General features: G+C 41.5%; 1 protein-coding gene across 1 annotated transcript; it reads right to left on the bottom strand.

The window, feature by feature from the left end:
- Positions 1 to 69: 69 nt before the first annotated feature.
- On the bottom strand, positions 70 to 23,919 carry zdhhc17 (zinc finger DHHC-type palmitoyltransferase 17). Its single transcript, XM_017682104.2, has 17 exons — positions 23,785 to 23,919; positions 20,095 to 20,198; positions 13,917 to 14,039; positions 13,230 to 13,307; positions 12,855 to 12,999; positions 11,561 to 11,625; positions 11,306 to 11,468; positions 10,454 to 10,579; positions 9,983 to 10,125; positions 8,823 to 8,923; positions 8,398 to 8,522; positions 8,086 to 8,148; positions 7,796 to 7,889; positions 6,050 to 6,133; positions 3,151 to 3,308; positions 2,978 to 3,072; positions 70 to 2,173 (listed from the first exon to the last, which is right to left on the bottom strand). The coding sequence occupies exons 1-17, from the start codon at positions 23,827 to 23,829 to the stop codon at positions 2,035 to 2,037; spliced, it is 1,851 nt and encodes a 616-aa protein (XP_017537593.1). The 5' UTR covers positions 23,830 to 23,919; the 3' UTR covers positions 70 to 2,034.
- Between the last annotated feature and the right edge of the window lie 687 nt (positions 23,920 to 24,606).

Below are 24,606 nucleotides of genomic sequence, written 5' to 3'. Positions count from 1 at the left end.
CTGTTGAGAGTTGTTTCTGAAAAAAGTGTTTGATGCAAAAACGCACACAGTGGAAATGAAAGACACAGCTGGTAGATTTAAGTTTTATTTTTGTATTAAAGCCAGTAAAATGAAACCATGCCCAGGAAGTTTTTGAAGCATTTGGGGTGAATCCTGACTGAGGCACTGCAGATGAAGATGTGCTTAAACACACGCTGGAGAAAAGGCAGAGGAGACAAAAGGAAAGATTTCATTTGTGATGAGTTTGAGTTTCTTTAATCACTCCGTTTCACGTTAGTGCAGCTTCTCTCTGGATGACTGAGATCCACCCAGCATTCATGATCAGGCGTTCTTTGTTTTTAGACATCGTCATGATTCCGCATCACTACCGTCTCTAAAACCTTCAATAGAGAATTGTCTACACCTTTAGATCCAGTGATGAACAGATCCAGCAAAACAACCAAAAAACCTCTCCTGTTATTAATATTAATGAAACATTCAAATATATCACATTTCCACAGAGCGGACGGAATGAAGCTCTGTAGATCAGACGAACACTAAAGATACACAAACTGGGTTTAAAATATATATAAAAAAAAGAAATTAAAAAAATAAAAACATACTCGCAAATACTGAACATTCACTATTTACAGACACCCAGCCAGCCAGGCTGCTGGCAGGAAGGCGGGTGAGGGCATGGTTACTATAGCAACGGCCCCAAGCTTTGCTCATGCACTGGAGATGCACAGGTTAAAATGCTTATAAACAGCTGTGGCACACACCACTAACAGCTACAGTCAGATACACTGCGGTTATACTCTTCTCTTTTTGGTAACAAACAAAAAAAAAAAAAAAAAAAAAACCATTCAGGAGCAGCTTCAACTAACACTGACAAAAAAAAACAAAAGTATATATCACTCACAGAAACAGAGGTTTATGTACAGATACACATTCTTTACATCAGTTCGTCCAGCTCACACTGCGGAGCATCCGGCAGGAGAGGGGTGGAGAGGGGGGCTTTACCCAAAGTCAACAACATAAATACTAAACAACTAAAACGTCTCTCGGAATAAAGGGTCTCAATCTACAGAGGCTTCAGTAACAGCGTCATCAGCTGACGGATCAAAAACACTCCTAAAAACAAAAACGCGCTCAAGTCATTAAAAACAAGTTTAATGGAGTGAAAATGAAAAACTGTGTTTGGAACCTCTCCTGTAGGCCAGTGCATGAGTGAAACCGTTTTGTCAATCAGTCCTTCAGTTCCTTTTCTGGGTGAAATTTTATCTGTTTAGTAAAAATCCAGAGGGGTGCGCGCACATACATACACACCACTGGTAACTCACCCACACCCATATAAACACAGACTTTTCAAACAAAAACAAATGTAAAAGGACCACATGGTATTAAAAAGATCATTTTAGAAAATATTAAATAATGTTAAAATAAATAGAATCACATTTTAAACTGGAGAGAAACTCATTTCATTCAGACTCTCATTCTGTTCCATTTTGTGTTCAATTAAACACCCGTGTCTGCAGCAAACACACACACACATATACACATACACATATACACATACACACACACACACTCTGACCTCCAGCTTAATCTGAGTAAGCTGATCAGAGATTAAAAAAAAATTAACACAAGAAGCGAAATTCTTCCACAGGAGGACAAACTTAACCTAAACTAAACGAAGTGAAATTAAATGAAATGTTTACAAAGAAAATAACAGACCTGCAGTGTGTGTGTGTGTGTGCGCGTGGGGATTTGTGTGCCTGTGTATGTAAGCTAGAGCTGCAGCAGCTGGAAAGAGGGCGATGGGCCGAGAGTGCAAGTGTTTGGTGGCAGTCTGTGTTAGCATCATGCTAATGCTAATGACGAGTGTGGACTGCAGTCTCTCTGGCTGAAGATGATGGCCCAATAATGCCCCCCTCCCCCCAAACACACATCAGACACACACTGACACACACAGACACACACAGACACACTGTGGTGCTGAACGCTCATCCTCTCTCCCCTCTCTCTCTCTCTCTCGCTTGCTCTGTGGCGACGTTAAACCAGCTGGTATCCGGAACCAGATGTCTGGTCATATTCTATGGAAAACTGGACCGTCCAGTCTACGATCACCGGCCGCAGAAGACCACAACACCGCAGCTCGAAGAAATCTATCAGGTTCCGCATACAGCCATGACTGAAACAAACACACACACACACACACACACACACACACACACACACACACACACACACACACAGTATGAATAAGCATTTAATTTATAGAACATTTTTCCAATGATTTAACAGTAAACTGTGAAACCTGCAAAGCATATAAAATATGTAAAACCTAAAATGGTTGAACATATCATTTGTGTAAAATGTGCACATTGCCAAATGTGACGTGTAGCATGTAAATTTTAAAATGTGTAAACCATATAAATTACATTTACCTGAGAGAATTTAAAGAACTGTGCAAATTGTAAATTAAGTAATGTGCTAACTGTACAAGGTATACAATGTAAAATATGCAAAAAGTAAAATGTGTAAAACATACACTAAACTTTGCAAACGGAAAAGTAATCTATGTGCAAAATGTGCAAACCATACAAAATGTGAAAACTTGTTTTAAAGTGTCAGCTGTGAACTGTGAAATGGAACGTGTAAAATTATTGTACCTACACAGTAAACTAAAACATGCATTCTAAAATAAGAAATGTGTAAACTGTAAAACAAACGTGTAAGCTGTAAAGTGTTAATGTGTAAACTGTACTATGTAAACTGTAAAAATGACAAAATATGCAGAAAATAGAAATATCTCTAAACTGTGTAAACTGAAAAATGTCAAATGTGTAGATTAAACCATGTAAAATGTTTAAACTGAAAATGTGTGGGTACAAACTCAAAAATGTGTAAATAAAAAGTAAAATGTATGCAAACTTAAAAATGCATTACATGTGCAAGAAATACATTTTAATCTGTATAAAATGTGCAAACCCACTTGAACGGACTCTCAATGGACGTTGCTGTGACCTTGAAGTGTTTATAGCGTCTTGCATTCATCCGCTCATTAGTGGTGATGCCCAGACCAGCAATCTACACACACAAACACAGATAGTTAAATACACAGAGTTACACACACGCACACAAAAAAAAAACCTGGTGTGTACCGACCTGGTAGAGCTGGCACATGATGAGCACCGCCACCCACAAGAAGTGGAAGACACTGTTGAGAAACATCCAGAACATCCAGGGCGAGCAGGTGGCAATCTGAGTGATGTATACCCACAATCCATCTCTGCTGTAGCTGCTCGAACAGTGCAGACGCCAATCTGAAAGAAAAAAACAAAACAAAAAAAAAACAACAACAAGAAATAGTGTCAGAAATTTACTTTAACCATATAGTACTAATCAAACTGAGCGTTAACTAGAGTTAATTCAACCACATTAAACTGATTACAGTAAGGGTTAACTAAAGTTAACTTTAAACTGGGGGTTAACTACTGTTAACATTATAAACATCAGGGCAGTTCTTCCCAAGTGGATGGTTCGCTAGCTGTTCCAGCTGTAGACCGATAAAGTAAGCCAGTCAACTTGTGACACCTGTTCATCCACTACTCACAATCACAGTTAGTGTTATGTTTCATATATTCTGAGCGCAGGTGCCGGCAGGGAATGGCCAGCGGCCTCATACGGCAGCTCAGTTACATCCACTACCCAGTGGGAGGGCCGCTACTCAGAGACAAATCCATTCTCTATTTGTCAGCTCTAGCAGCGACATAGGTCTTCAGAGCCCAAACTGGGCACAGCTGGTTAAACTGCCAGGCTGATGAACTGATTAACAAACCCAGGATTGAGAACTTTAGGTAAGAAGGCTGCATTAGGTCTCAACAAAACATATGAATCATCCAGGCCCCCTGGAGACAAATGGAGCTAATAGAGAGCACCTCTAGCTCACAGACATGTTAACCCTTAGAAACAGCAAGCAAAAGAAAAGTAATTTAACAGCAGCCTAATTCAGGAGGTTCAAAGACTGTGCGACAGAAGAAATCCAGCACCAAGGGGAGGTTCCAGTGTGATGCCCCAAGTGATCGAGACAGATGTGATCTCTTCCACCCCTTTAGAAAGGTGGCCACCAGCTTACAGGAGCCCAAAGAGGTATCCTCGTGTAGGGCCATAAAGGTAAGTAGAAAGGAACACATTCAAGTGCCATGGTTGACAGGCACTCTGTCATGCACCTGGTAAATACTGTGGGGTCTAAGCAAAGAAAGACAGAACCCTGAACTGGAATACTGTGTTTTGGAAACCATCGGTGTTACTCCATCCTTTTATTGGAACGGCAAAATAAACATGGACCTGAACACGAGAGGTAACAACTTCTATAACATCTCTGGCCAGGAGAAAGTGACTTCCGGTGAGAGTGTAAGAATATGAGCTGGGTTGTGAACAATAGTGACCCTTGGCCAAGAACTGAGTGGGGTGACAAAACTGTAGCCTGTACCCTTCTGACAGTGTAAATGAACCATTGGTCTGATGCAATGTCCTTTGAATAAGCCAATATAACCTACTACATCACCAGCCAGTGCCCATTAATGGCAGGTGGCATTAATGTGTAGCTAGGAATGTGCTGCTGGATTCACATAGCTGGGTTTGGGGAGGGCCAGAAGGGAAGTCTGTCCTCCTGCAAACAGTGTGAGGACTGGGAGGGCAAAAAAGAAATGTCTTTTTGCATTCTCCAGATTGCATGACTCCATGAAGGATGACTGTCAATCTAGAGCCTCCTTAACAGCAAGGCAGAAACACATGGCCAGTCACAAGTGTCAAGAGTCCAAAACTTGGCCCTGTATGAGTCAGAGATTATTTGTGCTAGCCAAACCTGTGGTCAACCATGTATAAGTGTTGCTACCAATCAAACTGTGGTTTGAGTTGAATAGCCCACTATCTAAAGGGCGGTACTGCGGAGCTCCTCTATGGTCCCAGTCCCTCTGCACGGTGACTCCACCTTCTCAGCCAAACCCAGGTGGGTCCTGCCCACTCATGCCTGCTCTCAGCAGAACTGGCCAGCATTGTGTCATTTTTAGCCTTGAGCCCTGCTAGTCTCTCTTAACATTAAGCTAGCAGTATAATGGTGCAGTTCGTACAAGAGCTGATCAACACTTCGCAGTGGTGATCCAATCTGAGGCAAGACGGGCGTAAGTCACGGCGGCCATGCGACTCAAAAATACAACGTAGCTAAGAGTGTTGTTAGCTTATGTTAGCGAAGCTGGCGTTAAGCCGTAATGAGAGCCTGACGCTCACAGTGCAGTGAGCCAAAAGAAGCACGAGCCAAAAGAAAGGTTTCCTGTTTCCGAATAGAAAAACACTACAAAATGGGTGAGAGGTCTCTGGGTACCGACCTAGCTTAAGAACAGCACAAGGGGGCTTGATCAGGTCAGGTTGGCCAATAAGCTTCAGCTGATGGAGTGGCTCCAATAGTGGTGGCTTGATCCCAAAGTTCCAGAACTCCAGAAGGTCAGAAAAGAAACAGCCCATATAGGACAAAGGTTTTTGATGCCCCAGCATAGCCAGTGCTGAGCTAATGAATTACAGAGAAGTTAGAAGAGAAGGAGGATGTCTTCAAAGTGCCTCAAGCATATGTAAGCTTGGCTATATCAAACTTTGGTGTGAAGAGATCACTGCTTGGCATATTTTACTAGTTTGCAGCTGGCACAGCTGGAGAACATCCACGGTCAGAAAGTGGCACATAACCACAGTTAACTACACATGGGGCGTAACTTAACCTTAACCACAGTACATCAATTGAACTGGTCAACTTAACTTCTGATTGATCAGTATACTGATTAAACTGTGGTTAACTACAGTTAACTTCTGGATTAACTGTAAATTCCTGTGTCTCATTGAACACACTGTAAATGTCACACGCACTGTACCCCTGCTGTTCCAAAACAGCAAGTGCTAATGTATGCTTTAAAATCATTGTGTATGCTCTGTGAAAAACATGTTGAAATGTACTTCACACAACATGAAGCTCTGTGTGTGTGTGTGTGTGTGTGTGTGTGTGTGTAAAACTCACAGCAAATGCAGCCGTACATCATCCAGCAGATCATACATAGCAGGAAGAATAAATAACCAATAAAATACCGATGATTTCCACTACCTGCAGACAGATGATGGAGAGAGGAGAGAAAGGAGAGAAAGAGAATAGAGAGAGAAACTGAGTCAGTTTTTTCTAGTCTCTGTCCACGTCTCTTCACTTCAAAGCCAAAACAACTGAGTTTGGGTTTCAGGGCCCAGACACACCAAGCTAATGAGGAGGAACAAGCAGCAACTGTGGAGAACTTACCTTCTGTCCATGAGTGAGTATTCCATACTTTGTTACTGTGTTATCAGAGCCCTTTCAGGGCTTTTGTGTGTCTGTGCTTATTAACAACATTAAATATTTCCTTGCTGAATATGTAAATACTATTCATTTTAAAAAACTGGACATTCACTCAACAAAAGTAGTGCTAATTTGCTACTTGCAGTGGCAAAAATGAAAAAATGAGTGTGTGCCACTTTCTTTCTAGGGTCTCTTTAGTTTCTCTCCATGTGTGCCGATCCTCAGCTCTCTCGTGCAGGAACATCGCACAAACATCACAAACAGTGGTGTGTCAGGGCTTTAAACGAAGCCGAAGGTTTTCACTTCAACAAAGCAAAGCACATATGATCAACTGATAGAGGACTGAGCACAACTGATTAAACAACTAGAATTAGTGGTGCCTCTGCTAAACTGGAATAAAACCTGAGGCCACACTAGCCTATTGCGGATAAGACCAGACACTCCCCTAGATAATTAAAAATGTGATGGTGTGTGTGTGTTGTAGAAATGCATGTCTGCATGGGCCTGCTTATGAATACCTGAACCAGCCTGATTCAACCACTAATCATGTCAGCCTGCACCCACAACATCTGGTGTGATTCTTGCTCCCCGCCCGCTTCAACCACACGCCACCTTCTCTGGGTTATGCATGTGGTCCTCGTCAACTCCCGCCTGTGTTTGCTGTAACCCACTCCACTGATGTAGGACATGTACATGTAAACCTTGTGACACACCAGAACCTCCAGACTAATTGCACCCCCACAAATCCAGCAGCACAAACACATGTTTCAGTGTTGCAAAGGAAAATATTTTGTGGTTTTTTAGACTAAGCAGAGCCAAGTGAACTTGCTAATGGCACCACACAATGAGTGTTACGTCAAGTAACCTCACTGTCGACAGACAAGCATGTAGTACCACAGGCCAAAAAAAAAAAATAAGCAGCATGTCTTCACACTGGTCTTATCTGTGTCAACATAATTTTGCTAGCTAATTACTCTATACAAAATGTCTACTGAAGCCAGCTGAAATGAATTTAAAGCCAAAACAAAGCCCAAGGCACAGGTTACAAAGCCAAAAAAAAAAAGTCAGTTTGATTTTTTGCATAAATATTTACTGGATTCTCTCTAGCATCATGTGTTTTGTTGTTTGTGATTACGCTGCAGCACACTTGCAGCTCCTTTGTTTGCTTGCCTGTTCGCTTCTGCAAGGAGCCAATTATTGTCCAAGCCCGTCTCACTCAGCCAACAATAATACCTGCCTGCACAAGCCCACAACCTGTTGGCTGACAATGACAGCAGTGCTACGCAAAATATTTAGCACATCATGCAGGACCTGTTAGTTAACAAAAAAGGGGTAGCATACAGATCCAGGCTGGAACTAAATTCTGTGGCAAAGTAGATCTTAAGGTATAGGGTTTAAAGGTTAAGGACTTGAGTTAGGGCTTCGGAACAGGAAACTCACCTACACAGTTGCCTACCCATGGGCAATGGTGATCGAACTTGGCGATGCACCTGTTACACACTGCACAGTGTTTGGACCTGATGGGTTTCCGTATCTGAGGAGAGTCCATCACAGACAGTGTTAATGCTGGTAGTCAGTATGTTTTATTAGGGTATGCTCATTTAAATGGCCATGTTAACTGGTAAACCACGCAATTTGATTATCAGCAAAAGTTCTTTCAAACACAAAAGGGTGTCGCACCAATAGTTTAAACAGTAAAATATCTCAAAGAAAAACAGAGCTGTACTTACTAAACAGGTGCTGCAGAATATACTCAGATCCAGACTGCCTGTTTCTGCCAACTCTACTATAGTCTAGAAAGAGAGAAAGAGGGAGAGTGTGTGAACATTTAAATGAGAGCTGAAATGAAAAGCTGACATGTTTACATGTTGTCTAATGAACTCATTCATGACAGCCTCTGTTATCGGTTACTTCATTAAATACTACTTTCTTTAAAGAACAACTGCTCATCCTCCCACCACTATTTGGGCCAGCAGGGCAGAAGGGAGGTCATTTTCAGAGCTTTAGTTTTATTTCTGCCTTCAGGTCAAAAGCGTTTTGACCTTTTTCTTCTGCTCCTCGGATGCTTTGATGATGCCAGGGTCAGACTTCCATGATTTCCCGAAGTTGTAGAAGAGAGCCAGGCTGTTGAGCAGGAAGGGCAGGTGGATGGTGACAAATGGCAGATGTGAGAAGAGTTAAGGAGGCAGATTGCATCTCAAATGGGTCACACCTTTAAAGCAGTGACAATTTCAAATAAATAAAATAAAACAAATCATTAAAAGTCAGCAGGCACACAACTACTACTACATAATATGTATTTCAGATTGGGTTTTATTACTTCACACAGCAGGTCCACGAACTTCAGCCTCAAACAGCACCTAACAGAACCCAAACTACAGCTACTCCTATTGGAGGTTGTACTCGATTAATACATTTTACTAAATCATATGAGAGTCCAGTAGTATAAATTTAATGAGAAGGATATCATTCCAAAACCAGTAGAACCAGGTGATATACATCCAGAACTTAGTGGCCAGGTAAATACCAAGAGGCAGGGCACTGTGCATGGAGTGGTCAAAGAAAGACCTAAAGAAAAGAAGACGAGAGCAAGAGCAGGTAACAGAGAGCAGGGAAGAGAGTGAGACAGAGAGCAAACATGAAATGTTACATTTAGGTGAGAGTTTAAGGTTATTCACTGACTACAACCTGGAACTTCAAGGAACAGTTGTAATTCCCCTAGTCTTCCCTCCCCTGCTTACTCCAAACATAGTTAATCTACCCCAGGCATATTTGGTGAATTAAGTACTTAACTTTGGAGTTTCAAGGCTAACAGAACAATATAGTAATGTTACCAACACAGACGTCCAATACTTCTTAGCAACATTAGTTTCACAGGTCCAGTGCAAAAACTAAGTAAAGTTGAGACACCAAACAGTCTTAGCTGATTACGACTACATTCGGGGTAAAAGGAATTAGATTTTTCATCAACTGCTGATGTAGAGGTGATATTTTTAGCTCTGTACCAGTGTTTCTCAGTTATAATGTCCGTTACTGGTAGCTACAGGCTATTGCTTTTGACTACTGCAATTCTGAAGTTATTTGACTGGCTGATTTGTAAGGGGTAAAGAATCTGTAACTTCTGCAAACATTCCCAGGCACCATGGATCAAAACAACATAGCCCAGACTTTCACATAGGCATCAAGACTGAAATTAAACAAATAAAGCAATCAATCAACAAAAGCTAACTTCCAGTTAAGGTCACTAGAATTAGGCTAGTAAACTGGCCTCCTTTTAAGACACTGCAGTTTCTTTCTGTACCAAACTGAATTCAGTGAGCGTTTTAATCACAGTAATTACAGGTTGAACAGGACTATTATTACTGAAGAAGCTTTAGGTTTGACACATTATAGAAGGCAATTCACTCCAGAATTATTATTTAACAGACTTAAACTATGAATATGGCACATTTGTAATGGTTTAAAAACATGGATCATGTCAGTAATCACTCAGATTACAGCACCTCCCCATGTAAAACTAATCCATCTTGAATACGGCTTTACATGTCATGGTAAAGAAATACTAAACATGACAGGCTTAAACCTTTTTATCATAAACTTAAATATTAAAAAATACTGGTATCATACTTGGAAAGAAACTGCACTGTGAGCCACACTCCAGCATACATCAGCCCCTTAATGAGCCATGAGTCGATGTCCAGGTCAGCAATGAAGCCCACTAGCCAGATGACCACAAATGGGGTCCCCAACATCACCTTCTGACGGAATTCCTGCACACAAGCACACACACATACAGGAACAACATAGACTAAGACTTGTTCATGCCAAAGAATGTCCAGTTTATCAGAATCTCCCACTTTACAATTTAATTATAATACAGTTATTAAATATGTTTACTGAGTAGTTTGTACTTATTTAATTACTCATAATACGGTCACTTATGCTCTGTGTTCCCAGCTACAAATATATATATATAACTTCCTTTAAATCCATCATAATGGTTGATGTTCCTGTTGTCGTTTTTCATCTTTGTTTGTGGACCCATGCACCAGGCACGTTTCAAACACTGGGTGTATTCTCATTAACAATGTAATTTACCTTATCCATTTTGAGCCTTTTTAGGTAAGACGGGCTGTCGTAGCCTTTAGCCTGTCGTGCCTCCTGCAGGTGATTAATCATCCACACATTTTTCCTCTGTTTGGCCAGATCCAGCGGAGTTTCCCCCTAACAGATAATAAAGCATCAAGAACGGGTCAGAACTTTAAAAACGTGGTCAGCAACATAAGAATGGCTTCATACTATAAGAATTAGAATGATCAGATATGTGAGTATGGGTCAGTAGTATAATAATGGGTCAGTACTGAAAATATGGGTAAGTATCACCAGAATGAGTTAGTAGTATAAAAAGTGGTCAAAACTATAAGAATGGATCAGGACTAAAATATTGGGTCAGTAATGTGCAAAAGTGTAAAGTCTAAAAGAATGGGTCAGTACTGTAACTATGAGTCAGGAGTGGTCCAAGAATGGGTCGGTTCTGTAAGAATGGGTGAGGACTGTCAAAATGGGTAATTGACATAATGTGTCAAGGATCTAAGAATGGATCAAGATTGTAAAAATGGGCTAGGACTGTAAGAATGAGTCAGTATGATGACAATGTATCAGGACAACAATGGGTCAGTGCTATACTGTTAGGCCAATATAGATAAGCCAGTTATGTAATACAGTACTGATCCATTATTATATTACTGACTCATTACTATTCTACTTTCCCATTCTTATAGTACTATATTATAAGAATGTATTAGTGCAATAATTAAAGATGAGCATTATTATAATCAGTACTTTTCTAATGGTTAGTACTCGTTTAAAGCATAGGAAACTCGAACACTATGACTAGTTAGTGAAACTGCACTGCTCAAAAAATGAAAATAACAGCTTTAGCAGACTGACCTTTATATTCTGAGCATCTACGTTAGCGTTGGACTCCAGAAGCAGACTGATCACTGTTGTGTTTCCCGCCAAAACGGCCCAGTGCAGCGCAGTGTTCTTATGGTATTTATCACCCAAATTCACTGACACATTAAACGTCAACAACAACCGAGTCGGGTCCACACTGCAGGACAGAGAAAAAGAAAGAAACAGATGCACTTCAACTTTAAACACTAACACAACAAGGAGAGTGAAAAGAAAACAAAATAAACATACCTGTGTGTCCGATAGGCTGCCCACATAAGAGGAGTCATGCCATTCTGATCCATCATATCAACATCCTGCAGCATGATGGACAGAAACAGAGAAAAGGAGCAGAAAAACAGAAACTTTCACAAGGTCTCTCAGGAAGACTGTTGACCTCTTTCTTTCATTATGGCTACATGCCAATCTAGTCATCTAACTGATGGACAGATAGTGGTAAGGAATTCCCCACAATGCTGCAGAGTTCATAGTGCTTTGATAACTGACTTGGGAGATACTGTGACGCAAAGGCAGATCTAAGATAATGAGAACAGCACACTGGCCCCTGGTGGCTTTAAATTATCATTACAACTTGTCTCTCTGTGTACTTGTACATAACTAAAATGACCAAAAAATAAAAACAACAAAAAAGCCTTGACAAAGTCATGCAGACAGCAAAAGCCTTATTTACAGTGAGCCTTACATTAGATGGGGAACAGCACAAGGAGATTTTACTCAGATATAGGCCAGCCTGCAGGTGTACCTGTGCATGAAGTATGTGGCCTTACGGAGGTGCATACCTGTCCTTTAGCTATGAGATAAGGTCTAAATGAAGGGCATATCTGCCCTTAGGTATGAGGTAAGGCCTAATGTGCCTCCTTTCCTTTCGCTAGGAGATTAGGTCTAAGGGAGGTGGTGCACCTTTCCTTTAGTTATAAAGTAAGTTCTGGTGGAGATGCATATCTGTCCTTTAGCTAGAAGGTAAAGGCTAATGTTCTGTTCTTCATAAATCCAGTCTAAACTAATTCCTAAATCTTTCCTTCCTCCGAGTTACTGACTGTCCACCGGTCCGGCCCAATACTGATGGATGTCCCACCCTCAAGTCCCCCTGTCCCCCTGATTGACCAGACTGATGGAAGTTTCTGGAACGCAGCTTCTCCACTACAGATCACATCCAAATCTATATGAACTCTAATTGTTTCCACTGTTGATTATACACACCTGAATATATTAGAACTGCGTGGATGTAAAATTGACTTTTCAATGTTTAACTTATAAGTTGTCTGACCAGTGGTAGGATGGTCCCCCCTTTAGATGTGAGTCTTGGTCCTCCCGAGGTTTCTTCCTCCTCCAGCTCTGAGGGAGTTTTTCCTTGCCTCAGCGCTCACGGGGGTTCTGTATATTCTGTATATTATGTTCAGTGTTTTGTCTGATTCTCTGTGCTGTGATTCCCATTTTTGTAAAGCTGCTTTGTGACAACATCAGTTGTAAAAAGCGCTATATAAATAAATTTGATTTGATTTGATTTGATAATGGAAGTGCGTACCTGTCCTTTAGCAATGAGGTAAGCTACGATGGAAGTGTGTCCGAACTGAGCAGCGAGATGCACACAGCTGCAGCCTTCTCCATCAATCAGAGATGGATCGGCTCCATACTTCATCAGCTGAACCACCATGGAGAGGTGGCCCTGCCTGCAGTAAGAAAATGCACATCTTTACAGTACTGCTGAATTTTATATTTTAAATTTGTATATTTAACGTTTGTGTGTTTCATTGTATTTTGTAGTCTCTGTCTTTATGTAACAACAAACTTTGCAGATACACTTGTCTATAAAAACCCCGAAACCAAAAAATACTGAAAACAGAAGCATATAATAACTTCACATACCACAAGCACAATGACAAACATATGGACATCTCACCTTGTAGCCCAGTGCAGAGGTGTTGAGTTGAGGTCTCCTCCGAGTTGGTCCACGACAGCACCCTTTGAAATATAATATCTGTGCGGGAACGCACACACACACACGCGCACACACACACGCGCACACACACACGCGCACACACACACGCGCACACACACACACACACACACACACACACACACACACACACAGAGAGAGAGAAAAACACAATTACTAAAACTTTTTATATTACTTCAAACTCAGGGGTGCCTCCTCAAAGGGCAAGTGAGCTGATTTTCATTCTAATTAAGCAGGAGAACTGTTTGTTTAATCAGATGGTCTTAGCTACCAAACAGTTGATCTTGTGCACTCCTTCTTTATTTTTAATGAAAACTTGCAAGCACATTGACCTTTTGTTTGAACACCCCTGTTTTCACCTGAATTACCGAAATGTTTTTACACTGAACTACTAACATTTTTTAAAATGACTTTAAGCCAAATTAACAAAACCTATTTAAATACGTTGAACCTGATTTACTGAAATATTTTAAATGTACTGTAAACTGCTGGATCCTTTTATATTCCTGTAACTACAATTACCGCAAATTATAAAAATTACTTTACTTTTTTGTGGGTAAATTTTAACAGAGAACATTGCTGGTGTGTGTGCGCAATACAGCTAGAGACAGACAGACAAGACAGACTGACTTGACCAGGTCGACGCGGTTGTTGATGGCGGCCCAATGCAGCAGTGTGACGTTTTCTTTATCTGGCTGACGGACATCATACCCTGCCTCCACCAGCTCTCGACACCGCTCAAATATTCCATACCTGCAAACACACACACACAAGCTCAAAAATTAAACATCACAGTTATTCCAGAATGTCTACACTGATGTTACAGGATTTTTTTTTAAACAAAATTACTAAATGAATAAATAGTTAGCATGTAAACATATGTTTGTTTTGATACCAAAAGCTCCTTTCTAGGGCATTCCAGAATTGTTCTTAGTGGTGGCGATGGGACCAAGATATCTGAATAGTTTAATGCCTCCAAAAGCTCGCTCTCAGATATTTTTACATGAATGGTTATGAATACTGCCTGATGCCTAAGACATTGTTGTACAATAGTTTTGAGGAAGTTCTGGCCGAAAACATAAACTTTATAGTCAAACATATGTGGACATCTGAACATTACGGTTACATGAGCTTGTTGGACATCCCTTCCAAAACAATGGTCATTAAAATGAAGCTGGCCTTCACTCTTCTGGAAAGGTCAGAAGAGGTCAGACACTGACTGGCTGGAAGAGAAGGCCTGGCTCACAATCGAAGTCCCAATGCATCCTGAAAGTGTGCAGTGAGGTTGAGGGTTGAAGTCAGGGCTCTGCGCAGGTCACTGGAATTCATCCTCAACAAAGTCATCAAATCATGTCTTTCTGTACCTCTCTTTATACACAGGGGCACAGTCATGCTAGAACAGGAAAGTGTCTTCCCAAAACTGTAGCCACAAAGTTGGAATCATATGACGTCTTTGTATGCTGTAGCATTTAACATTACACTTCACTGGAACTAAGTGGCCTCGCTCAAATCCTGACAAAGCCCCAGATCATTATCCCTCCTCCATCAAACTTACTGCTATGACTATGCATTCCAGTAGGTACCGTTCTCCCAGCATCTGTCAAACTTCATCCAACAGATGGCCAGTAATTGTACTCCAGAGTAGTGATAAAACTACCAGTTACCAGTTTCACAGTAAACCGCAGTAAAATTCCTGACAACTAGTATTCCTGTTTCAAAGAGTAATCATCAAAACCATGACATGACAGTATTACTGTGCTTTAAAAAATGTAATATTGTCCAGCATCAACCAAAGTTACCAACATTATCCCAAACATATGCATGCAGGAGCAGCATGCCAAATTGGTTGGTTTTGTGTCAGTGACAGCACGGTTGAAGTCAGTAACAGCACTCTGGAGATCCTTCTGCCTTCTTAAAAGAGCTTAGACTTGTGTGTGATCAGATTTTAGATTTTATAGGATTGCAGAGAGAAACTTGATTTAATATGGTCACCCTGTCTGCAGAATATGCATTAATCACTGCGAAAGGGGGCTACAAAACAGTCATCTTTAAGACCACCATCCACCACCACCACTTTATAATGAAAACAAAGTTAGATAACGTTTAGCTTTGTGCACGATGTGGGGACTTTCAGCATTACCTACTTTGGTAAAAGCATGACATGTCAGTGATGTTGTGGAGAAATGTGCTACCTTGTTGAAAAGCCTACCCTAGTGCATATTTATAGGCAGCTCCATGCATAAAAATGTAGGCAGGACGTTCCTATAGCTTAATAGCTCATTCTACCCGCTCCACTCTACCCGTCTGTCTGTCTGTCTGTCTGTCTGCCTGCCTGCCTGCCTGTCTGTAACATCCTGTTCAAGAATACTTCAGCTTCTTATTCACCAGCTTGTTGAATGAATTTTCCCATTCTACCTTAATTGGTGCAGCAGTTGAGATGGAAAAGGAAAATCTGAACAAGAAGCAGGCGAATGCACTCATAAGAAAATGTCACCAGCATTAGAATAAAAAAATTATTTGGATATTCCAACTGCCAAAATCAGTTTTTCAGGGTTTAATTTTAAGATAAGTCTGTACTGAATTAAAAATAAACATAACTGTTTAAAACTAAGTTAACATGCTATACTAATGGCACGTGCAGGCAAATTAGGACCACTTGATGGGCAGTATAAGTAACAGAACACCATAACTGTCTGCCTCAGCCTCACAGCTGAATGCCCATTAAGAATGAATTTCTTGAAGGTTTGTATTTGCATATTCTTGAACCAGAACACTGTTCAGACAACTTTATTTCCTTCTTCTGTTTAGATTTCCCAGCATAACTACAGTGTAACCACATGATTTGCATTTGTCTGAAAATCAGTTAATAGCTGAACTCTAACCAAGTCTTAAATCAATTAGACTACTTTTCTGTCAGGGGGAACTAAACTGAACATTGGAAAATACCATGATATTCTAAAATTACCTACAAATTAACCTATATTATCTCAATTTTAGAAAACAATCTGCACAAGCGAACTTGGCACTTCCCTTTGTGCTTGACTTGCAATCCTTAGCATTCTCACTTGCAAATTCACTTCAAAGTCTTCCTTACAAGCTCATTTAAGCAACAGGAGCCATGCATGGTAATGTTAGACCAGGTAGCTCAACTTCTACATTTAAAAACATTAAAACACACATCTGCACTTCATTTTTGTAGCCTGATAAAGTAATACCATCCATAAAATACTTAAGACTACATGAATTAATTTCAACTAACAAAACACATGTAAGCTAGCCTATCGCTTTCTTTTGATGTGGTTATTTAGCAACAATAACAGTAAGATTAATTATATAATTAAACAAGCACATTTTATCATTCTGCGACAATACTAATGATTGTGATCATTTTGGTTACTATAATTGTGATATTAAATTTTCGCACCATTTCCTCTCTACTCCAAAGAACGTTCCAGCGTACAGTGGTGGCAAACATCGCTACAGTCAACACTTGGCACTGTGCATAGTGATCTCAGGCTTGTGTGCAGCTGCTCGGCCGCGAAAAGCCATTTCACAACACTTTCGATGTACATTTCTTGTGTATTATATCCAGAGGCAGCCTGGATCTCTGTAGCGAGTGATGCAACACAGGATATACAATCTTTCAGCATTAGGCGGCCCTGCTCAATGAGTTTATGCGGCCTACTGCTTCATGACTGAGCTGTCGTTCCTCCTAGATACTTCCATTTCACTTATAGTAGACCACAGCAGATCTAGCAAAAAACTTGCAAACTTACTCGTGGCAAAACTTTACATCTGAGCTCTTCAGTATGACCAATTCTACTGTCAGTGTTATGGTGAATGCATGGCTATGTGCTTGATTTTATGCTTCTCTTAGCAATAGGTGTGGCTGAAACAAATGAACTCCGTAATTAGGGGGTGTGGGCTTAAATATAGGGCATTAGTTCAATCTTGTTACATATTTCATCTATTATCGTTATATCCAAGATCCATATCCATCAAAAATGGCACAGAAGCATCCCTAAACTATAATACTTAAGAGCGCAAAAATATACAACACCCAAACCCCACCCCTCTGCCACTACCCTGTACACTTTCTCCAGGATTGGAGAAATCTTAGAGATGTCAGATCTGAGCAGATCAGATGGAGATCAGATCAGAGCAAAAACAAAGGTCTAACTTTAAAAAACAAACAAACAAAAGCGAGATTTGCAGTTCATCACCCAATAAATGTTAAACCATAAACTGAACCATTTACCAAGTTTTCAACAGTGCGTGGAGAGTGCAGTGCAGTTGCTCGTGATATTGCTGGCTTAGCAGTCAAATAATAACACACCGCAGAACAGGCTCAGATTTGTGTCCTGCAAGCCTCAGTGCAGCAACAATGAGCTGGTGAATTGCTGGTGGCATGGGAAAGCTGTTTTAGCTTTCTCACTAAGCTTAGGCTAGCTTCTACTGCTAACCAAGGTAGTGGAGCACGAGTAGGTAAGCTAATGACTTAAAACACAACAGTAGATGTTTGGTCCCTCACATTTGGGTCAAGGAAGCATCAGTGATCTGGAATGAACCTGTACTGTGGTCCACTGAAGCTGTAGCATGCTAGGCTACTGCTGAAGAATCTTACCTACTGTGAGAACAGCTCTACACCTTATTTGACAATTTCTTAGATCGATGTGGAACAGAAATTTGACACCATCATAATGTTAACGTCAATTTATCTATTTTGGCTAACAGCTTACTGCACAGTAAACATTTCAAATAAGCAAGCTATGTTAGCTCAGGCATGCTACATAAGCAATTATACAACATTCAGTTCCAGCCACGCAAGCTGATTGGTTGATAGGAGCTCTAACTGTGCTGAGATTTCACCCTAACATCACAGGTTTTTCACAAACACTGCATCGCTCTGCTAAGACACCGTCACTAAGCAAATAGTTTGACAGCTGTAGCTCGAGCCATTTGAACCTTTTTACCTCTTACATTGCGCAGAAACAGAAAATGGACACTGTTAAGATCACATGTGACCTACAGCCGATTGTGACTCTGAAGATGAGACGACACTAAATTCCCAAATTGACTGAGCAGTTTTTCAGTCGGCAGCTGTGACAGAAGAACATCTAAACCTGGAATCATCCAGAAGTGAACCGCATACCATTCGCCAAACATGTAGTCGTCCCAAAATGGACTGAGCCATTAAACTGCCGCAATAAAAAAAACAAAAAGCTGCTCAGTGGAGACGACACTTTGGGAATTTAGTGTAAGGAGCTGGAGAACGAAGCGCCGGCTGAGCAGCGAGTGAGCGGAGCTCATTACTGTGACGTAGCAACAAGCTGCTTGTTAAGGAGCTATAATTTGGCAGAAGAAATTGCTAACATTAAAACACACTAAATTACATGTTCACAGCCCAAATCATTGTCCTGCTTTATTTATTGAACTGTTGTATAAAAGCAACAGAATGCTTGAAGTCATGAAAACATCACGGCTGTGATTTCGCAATAACACCGTCCCTCTCGTGTTCTATTGCTTAAGTGTCCTGTGACCATGTCATAATCGTTTCATTAGCATATTTTAGCATACTGGACTGTGATAGGTTCAAGCTCTTTCCTGACGTTCAGATCTAGGCTGCTACACAGCAGTCCACAAATCACTCTTCTACTAAAGTACCTGCATCGTGCTAAAACATTTCACACAATTACCAGTCTACTGAATTCTAATAAACAGAGGAATTACCTATTGAAAAACCATATTTCTGAGTGCAGATGGTCTTTAAATCCATGGTGGAGGGGTACATGCAGGGTGTTTTACGACAAAGGAGTCCCCAGAGTTAAGGTCACCTCAAATTACTCAGATCAACAAACAAAACTCAGAAAACACAGGTTGGTTCTCTGGTGGTTCTGCATAGTAAATAAAATGATTATATTCATGTTGTACACATAGTGACCCCTGGTTCCTATCATGACCACAATACAGAATTCAGAGTTAGTATGTTTCTCTACAGCGTGAAGGTCTGACTGATTTATAGATTTTAATCTTATGCCATTTCATTTGAAACCGCTCTTGTACAACAGTACAAGAGAGAAAAAGACAACGAAGCCAGAATGATTACTACACACATTTTCACTACTTTATCCAATCCAACACGTACCGAAAAATCATATTGCCAGGATGGAATGGCACACGTTTATTTCTTGGTGTGATCTGATTTTTTTTTTCAGAGTGAGGAAACACAAATCTTATGTGAGCCACGTTCAAATGTGGGCTTAGATTGGTTACATGTCTGATTTATTGCCATGCAGTCTTAATGAGAAGGATCAGGTGCGAATACATTTGTTTTTCAGTGCATGTGAGGGATAATTCACAGAGCCGAACCTGAAGTTAGTGCCAATAAACTGTGCAAAGCATCTGACCCTGTCTTTCCTTCATCTTGCTCTCATAACCAGCTGCAAGCTGTTCAGAGCAAATTATCTTTGCTATGAAGGCTTATCCTGCTGGTTAGTCCGCCTGTCGTTCATGATGCACGTTGTTCATTTACCTGCACGCAGGTCATTTCAGGACACAGGTTTGTTCACATTAATGACTGATTTGAGTCAGATACCTAGATGAATGTAAACCATTAAGTTAAACCGGATCTGAGCAAAAAAACTGGAAGCGAGCATTGAGGTTTATAATGTGAAAGCAGCCTAGTAGATGTTGTTTTGTTTGAGCTAAACCAGTTAACACCCTGCAACCAAATCCAAACCAGCAAATTCTCTCTGTCCTGCTTTAATCTTAAGGTTATCTGTGGGTAGACTGTAGTAGAGTAACTCACTGCGTGGCTTTGACGATGTCCCAGGTGCTGTAGTCGTCTACATGGCTTTTGCGGCTAACGCTCTCACTGTAGCCGTGGTTGTAATGGCCCTGCGGCTTTAACTCCTAAAGAAAAAAAGAGAAAGAGGTTTAGTGTTGAAGACTGTAGTGTCAGCTGGGAACAGCGGCAGAAGGATGGAGAGAAGTTTTTATTTGTTGTGTTATTAGATTGTAAAGGATCAGCACTAACACTGCAAAAAAACCAACACATTAAACTAATGAAGCACCAGCAAAAAACGACAGTGATACCCAAATAGCACTCACACTACGGGTGTAGAAATGCATCATAACACTGTGATATCGCAATACAAAACTGTGACTATGAGCACTGCAAATGGATGTTCTATTAGTTATGTCACCTAATGCAATTTCCTTGTTTGAAAACCAAAGCCTGCAAAAAACCAACACCAAACAACTTCATTTACCACTCATCCTGCCTCCCTACTGTAGTGTTGCTAGTAAAGTTGTGCAACAGAATAACCTGTCATATTTTTCTTGATTTGAATTTCATTCGAGAATAAATAATGGTGAAACAAATCGCAACCAAACCAAATTAACACCAACACATATAAACACTAACACCAACAATGACAATAACACCAGATCAACACTAGTACTAACATTAATACCACCATAACACAAACAACACTAACACCTAAACATCAGCACCAACAATAATACCAACACTAACAGTAACGTTAACATCAGAATAACATTTAAACTATCATTACCCGCACAGTAGTGCTGACAATAACACCATCATTAAAACACAAAGAACGGTAACATCAAAAGAGGATGATCACTAAGAATAACACTAACAAAAGCACAAACACCAAAATATCAAAACACACTAACAACAAAACTCTAAACACGGTGACTGCAACCAAACAACACTGACACTAATTATGAATGTTCTAGCAGCAATATGCTAACAATGGCTCTAATTAACATCAGCCACGTTTACACGCAGGTTGATAATCCGTTAATAATCCGACTAATAGCTCAATCGGAATAGAAAACGTCCACGTAAACATACAATTCCTATCCGATTGAACGAGGTGGGTAAATATGTTAAATAGAAGAATAATAGCCGTGTAAACGCCTGAATCCGATTACATTCCCAATCGGAAGGTGTAAGAACGCTCTGCACATGCGCGTCACAGCGAAAGGTTTATACCGGTCAACATGGCGGAGCAGAAACTGGTCTGTTCATAGTCTGAGCTTTAAAAGACGGCAGCGGGGCGGACGGCCAGCTTCTGTGTCTCAGAGCTCTACGTCTTCCTTTATAAGTGCATGTGAAGGACGTTTCTCGGAGCCTGACATCAGTTTAAAGCCATTAAAAACACGAGCGCGCCAACTGGAAACTCATCTCGCGCCGACTGGGCCTCACGTGATGTTCGCTGTCATGGTAACGGTCACTCTCAGCGCTGCTCTACGCATGCGCGGCATTCTGCATCGGATTACTTGTAGTGGGCACGTAAACGAAGGTTTTCATCAGACTGGTGAGCAGAGTGAGAATAAACACCTCAGTCTGAGTCGGTAATCCGGTTGTTTTCAATCTGATTGGCAAAAATCTTTGCATGTAAACACAGTCATTGAGCTAGACAGGCTAACACTAACACCCCCAACAGTAACTTCAGCTATATCAGTGCTAACTGACTAACACTGACCCTCATTAACACTGTGCTGAGCTCATACTGACTCATTATTAACACATGGTTGTCCAGGCTAACTCTAACTACTAACAGTAACCCTATAGGACCTGGGAATAATGGCAGATCCACCATTGTGGCAGGGTTCATCAGTCTAGTTTAGTTTAGCACAGTCAAAAAAATTCCACCTTTTCTTACTGCTTTCCTTTATTTTGGCTGATCTGTGGCTTATGGTCTCACTAAATAGGTTTGCAGAGATGACTATTATGTCCGATATATATATCAGATCAAAATGAAGGCAAGCAGATCAGAAATGAAGGTTTATTAGCCATTCAGTCGCATCTCTAGTCAAACGGCACATGAAGCATCGCAGTGAGAGTGGTGATAAGCATAAAGCTCAGGCTTTACTTCCATGTCTAACTGCATTCATGCATTCAATGGAATAAAACGTTGAGCATCATTTAGTGGATTTATCACATGTGGAACCAGCTAACTAACTCTTCAGTAACTCCTCATGGGCGCCGGGATGTAGCTGTTGCATGTTTAAGGTGGAAATGAATACTGGAATAAGAAGCTGGCACATAAGAGGCAAATCTCGAGCATTTTGTTAAGGTGTGCAGTGATACTAACACTGCTAATCATCAAACATTGGTTTGTCTTTAAAATCTCCTGCTTCCCAGATAAAATGCAGCGTACAGGGTAAAGTAAGTTGAGCTGCAGAAGGTTTAGTAACTTACTTGTCTGTTTCAGTTGAAGACTTTAGATTGTGTCTTCATTTAAAATGTATTGTGTGATCTAATACGGATACTGTTGGGGTTAATATTGTGAGGTATTAATAACAGTGTCATTAGTTTGCTAACTAGCCAGGCAAGCAGGGTTTGCTGAAAAGCTACTTTAAACGTAATACACCAAAACTTGTATCAAGTTGAATCAAAGATTGCACAAAAGCTGGTTAAACATGCCCACGGCTGGAGAACAGTGTTAAATCTACCAGTGACCAGAGAAATATGGCAATAGCTCAGTTCGATTTGCAGTGACTGAGTGAAATATGTCGAAGTTAACTAAGGTAATTCTGCCGGTGGCTGAGGGAAATAAGAATTGGTAAACCGTGCAGGGGCTTTGAGTGGCTTGACAAACTTGACCTATTTAATGGAACAAGCACTTCAGAATCACACCAGCTAAGAAACGCCTGGGAAAGAAGGTGCAGGTAACGTTGGCACACAGAGATCAATTTACTCCACTCGCTGGAGCTTGTGTGGATCCAGACGGTCAATAAGGCTCATTTTAACCTCGTACAGATGCTTGGTGTTCCTCTTAAGTTGGTCAAGACACACTCATTTCATTCGTCACCCTATGAAGCGTGACAAGCCTGGAATAAAATCCATTAAAACAGCCGAAGCGTTAGGAGCCTAGCAGTGAGTGAGGCTACACGCAGCACATAAACAAAGAACTAACCCTGCCAATACGACAGAGCTATCCCATGATGCAGCGGGACACTAACACTGACCCCTCACTAACACTGGGCTGTTAACAGCAGGGCTATCGGAGCCACCGCTGACCCTCAGTGACCATGTGCTAATAAACTGACCAAGCCTCTCCATCACTGACCCGCTGTGCTCAGCTCATTCTCCCCGCACACACACACACACGCGCGCACACACAGCAGCAGCAGCAGCAGCAGCATCCTGAGGCACTGTATCAAAAACAGTGGTCAGCATCCCCGCAGTGACCCAGCGCTGCCCGCCGCCCTGCTCATGAGCGCATTAATGCCCAGCCTGCTTCATTAACTCCGGGTTTCACTGATGGCTGTGACGCTCTTACGCAGAGCGCAGGGTTAGCCGTTAGCCGTTAGCGCCGTTAGCCCGTTTAGCCGCTGTGTTTGCGCCCCGGAGTTCCGCTCTGATCTCTCCGCGCTGACTGCGCGTGTATGTGTCCCCGGAACACCTGGACCCCCCCGTCCCCCCGAATGAACGCGCGCGTGAGTCCGCAGCTCTCTGTACCTCCGCGCGCAGAGCCTCCCTCTCCAGCTCCACCGCCGCCGCCATCTTACTGCTGGGCCTCGCAGAGCATCATGGGAAACAGGAGGGCTCGAGGGCCGCATGGCGAGCGCATTACGTCACGGACACATTACGTCATCACAATACTGATCGTCGATAACCGACAGACTCATCACACCGAACGTGCGAAACACGGGACCCCCTGACGAGCTCCCCGTCGCTCGCAGCGTTTGCGTTATTATCAGCTCTATTAACTATTTATAACTGAAGAAACCACGCCTTCGCGTGCTTTCCACGCTTCTCCCACCTAAAAACACACTCCTTCACCTCTGTGACAAGTCCAGCCCCCGCTCGGACCCGGAGTTTTCTCTCTTCTTTTCTCTTCTCTCTGTAATGCTGATTGTTCTGTAAAGCTGCTTTGTGACAACACCTGTTGTAAAAAGCGCTATATAAATAAATTTTGCTTGCTTGCTTGCTATTCTAAAGTTCCCCTTTAACACGCGCTAATAGTGATGTGCTAACAACAAACTTTCCTGAGATAACCTAACTGTCCAAATCAGCAGGCTGACGTAGAGAGACAGAGAGCGGCGGGGCGGGGCGGGGCGGGGCGGGGCGGGGCGTCCTCCCATCCAAGCGAGCAGGTACCTTTATGCAAATTATACGTACATCAAACGTAATAAAATACTGACTTCTGATTCGCTACATTAAAAGTAATGCTAATAATTTCACCTGCGATTGGTCGTTGAGACTCATCAGAGCTAATGACGCAGCAAAAGAAGCCTGGATGACACTAATCAGCACAGGCGGTGTCTAAACAACATCTTG

The sequence above is a fragment of the Pygocentrus nattereri genome, chromosome 1, assembly GCF_015220715.1.
Source record: "Pygocentrus nattereri isolate fPygNat1 chromosome 1, fPygNat1.pri, whole genome shotgun sequence".
Taxonomy (NCBI): domain Eukaryota; kingdom Metazoa; phylum Chordata; class Actinopteri; order Characiformes; family Serrasalmidae; genus Pygocentrus; species Pygocentrus nattereri.
This window is presented reverse-complemented; position numbering and strand designations above follow the sequence as displayed.

Excerpts from the sequence above, each read along its gene's own strand:
- zdhhc17 (XM_017682104.2), bottom strand. The coding sequence starts at position 23,829 with ATGGCGGCGGCGGTGGAGCTGGAGAGGGAGGCTCTGCGCGCGGAG. Across the intron at positions 13,308-13,916 it reads AACCGCGTCGACCTGGTCAA|ATATTATATTTCAAAGGGTG; the intron begins GTCAGTCTGTCT and ends GTTCCCGCACAG. Across the intron at positions 2,174-2,977 it reads TCCATTGAGAGTCCGTTCAA|TCATGGCTGTATGCGGAACC; the intron begins GTGGGTTTGCAC and ends TGTTTGTTTCAG.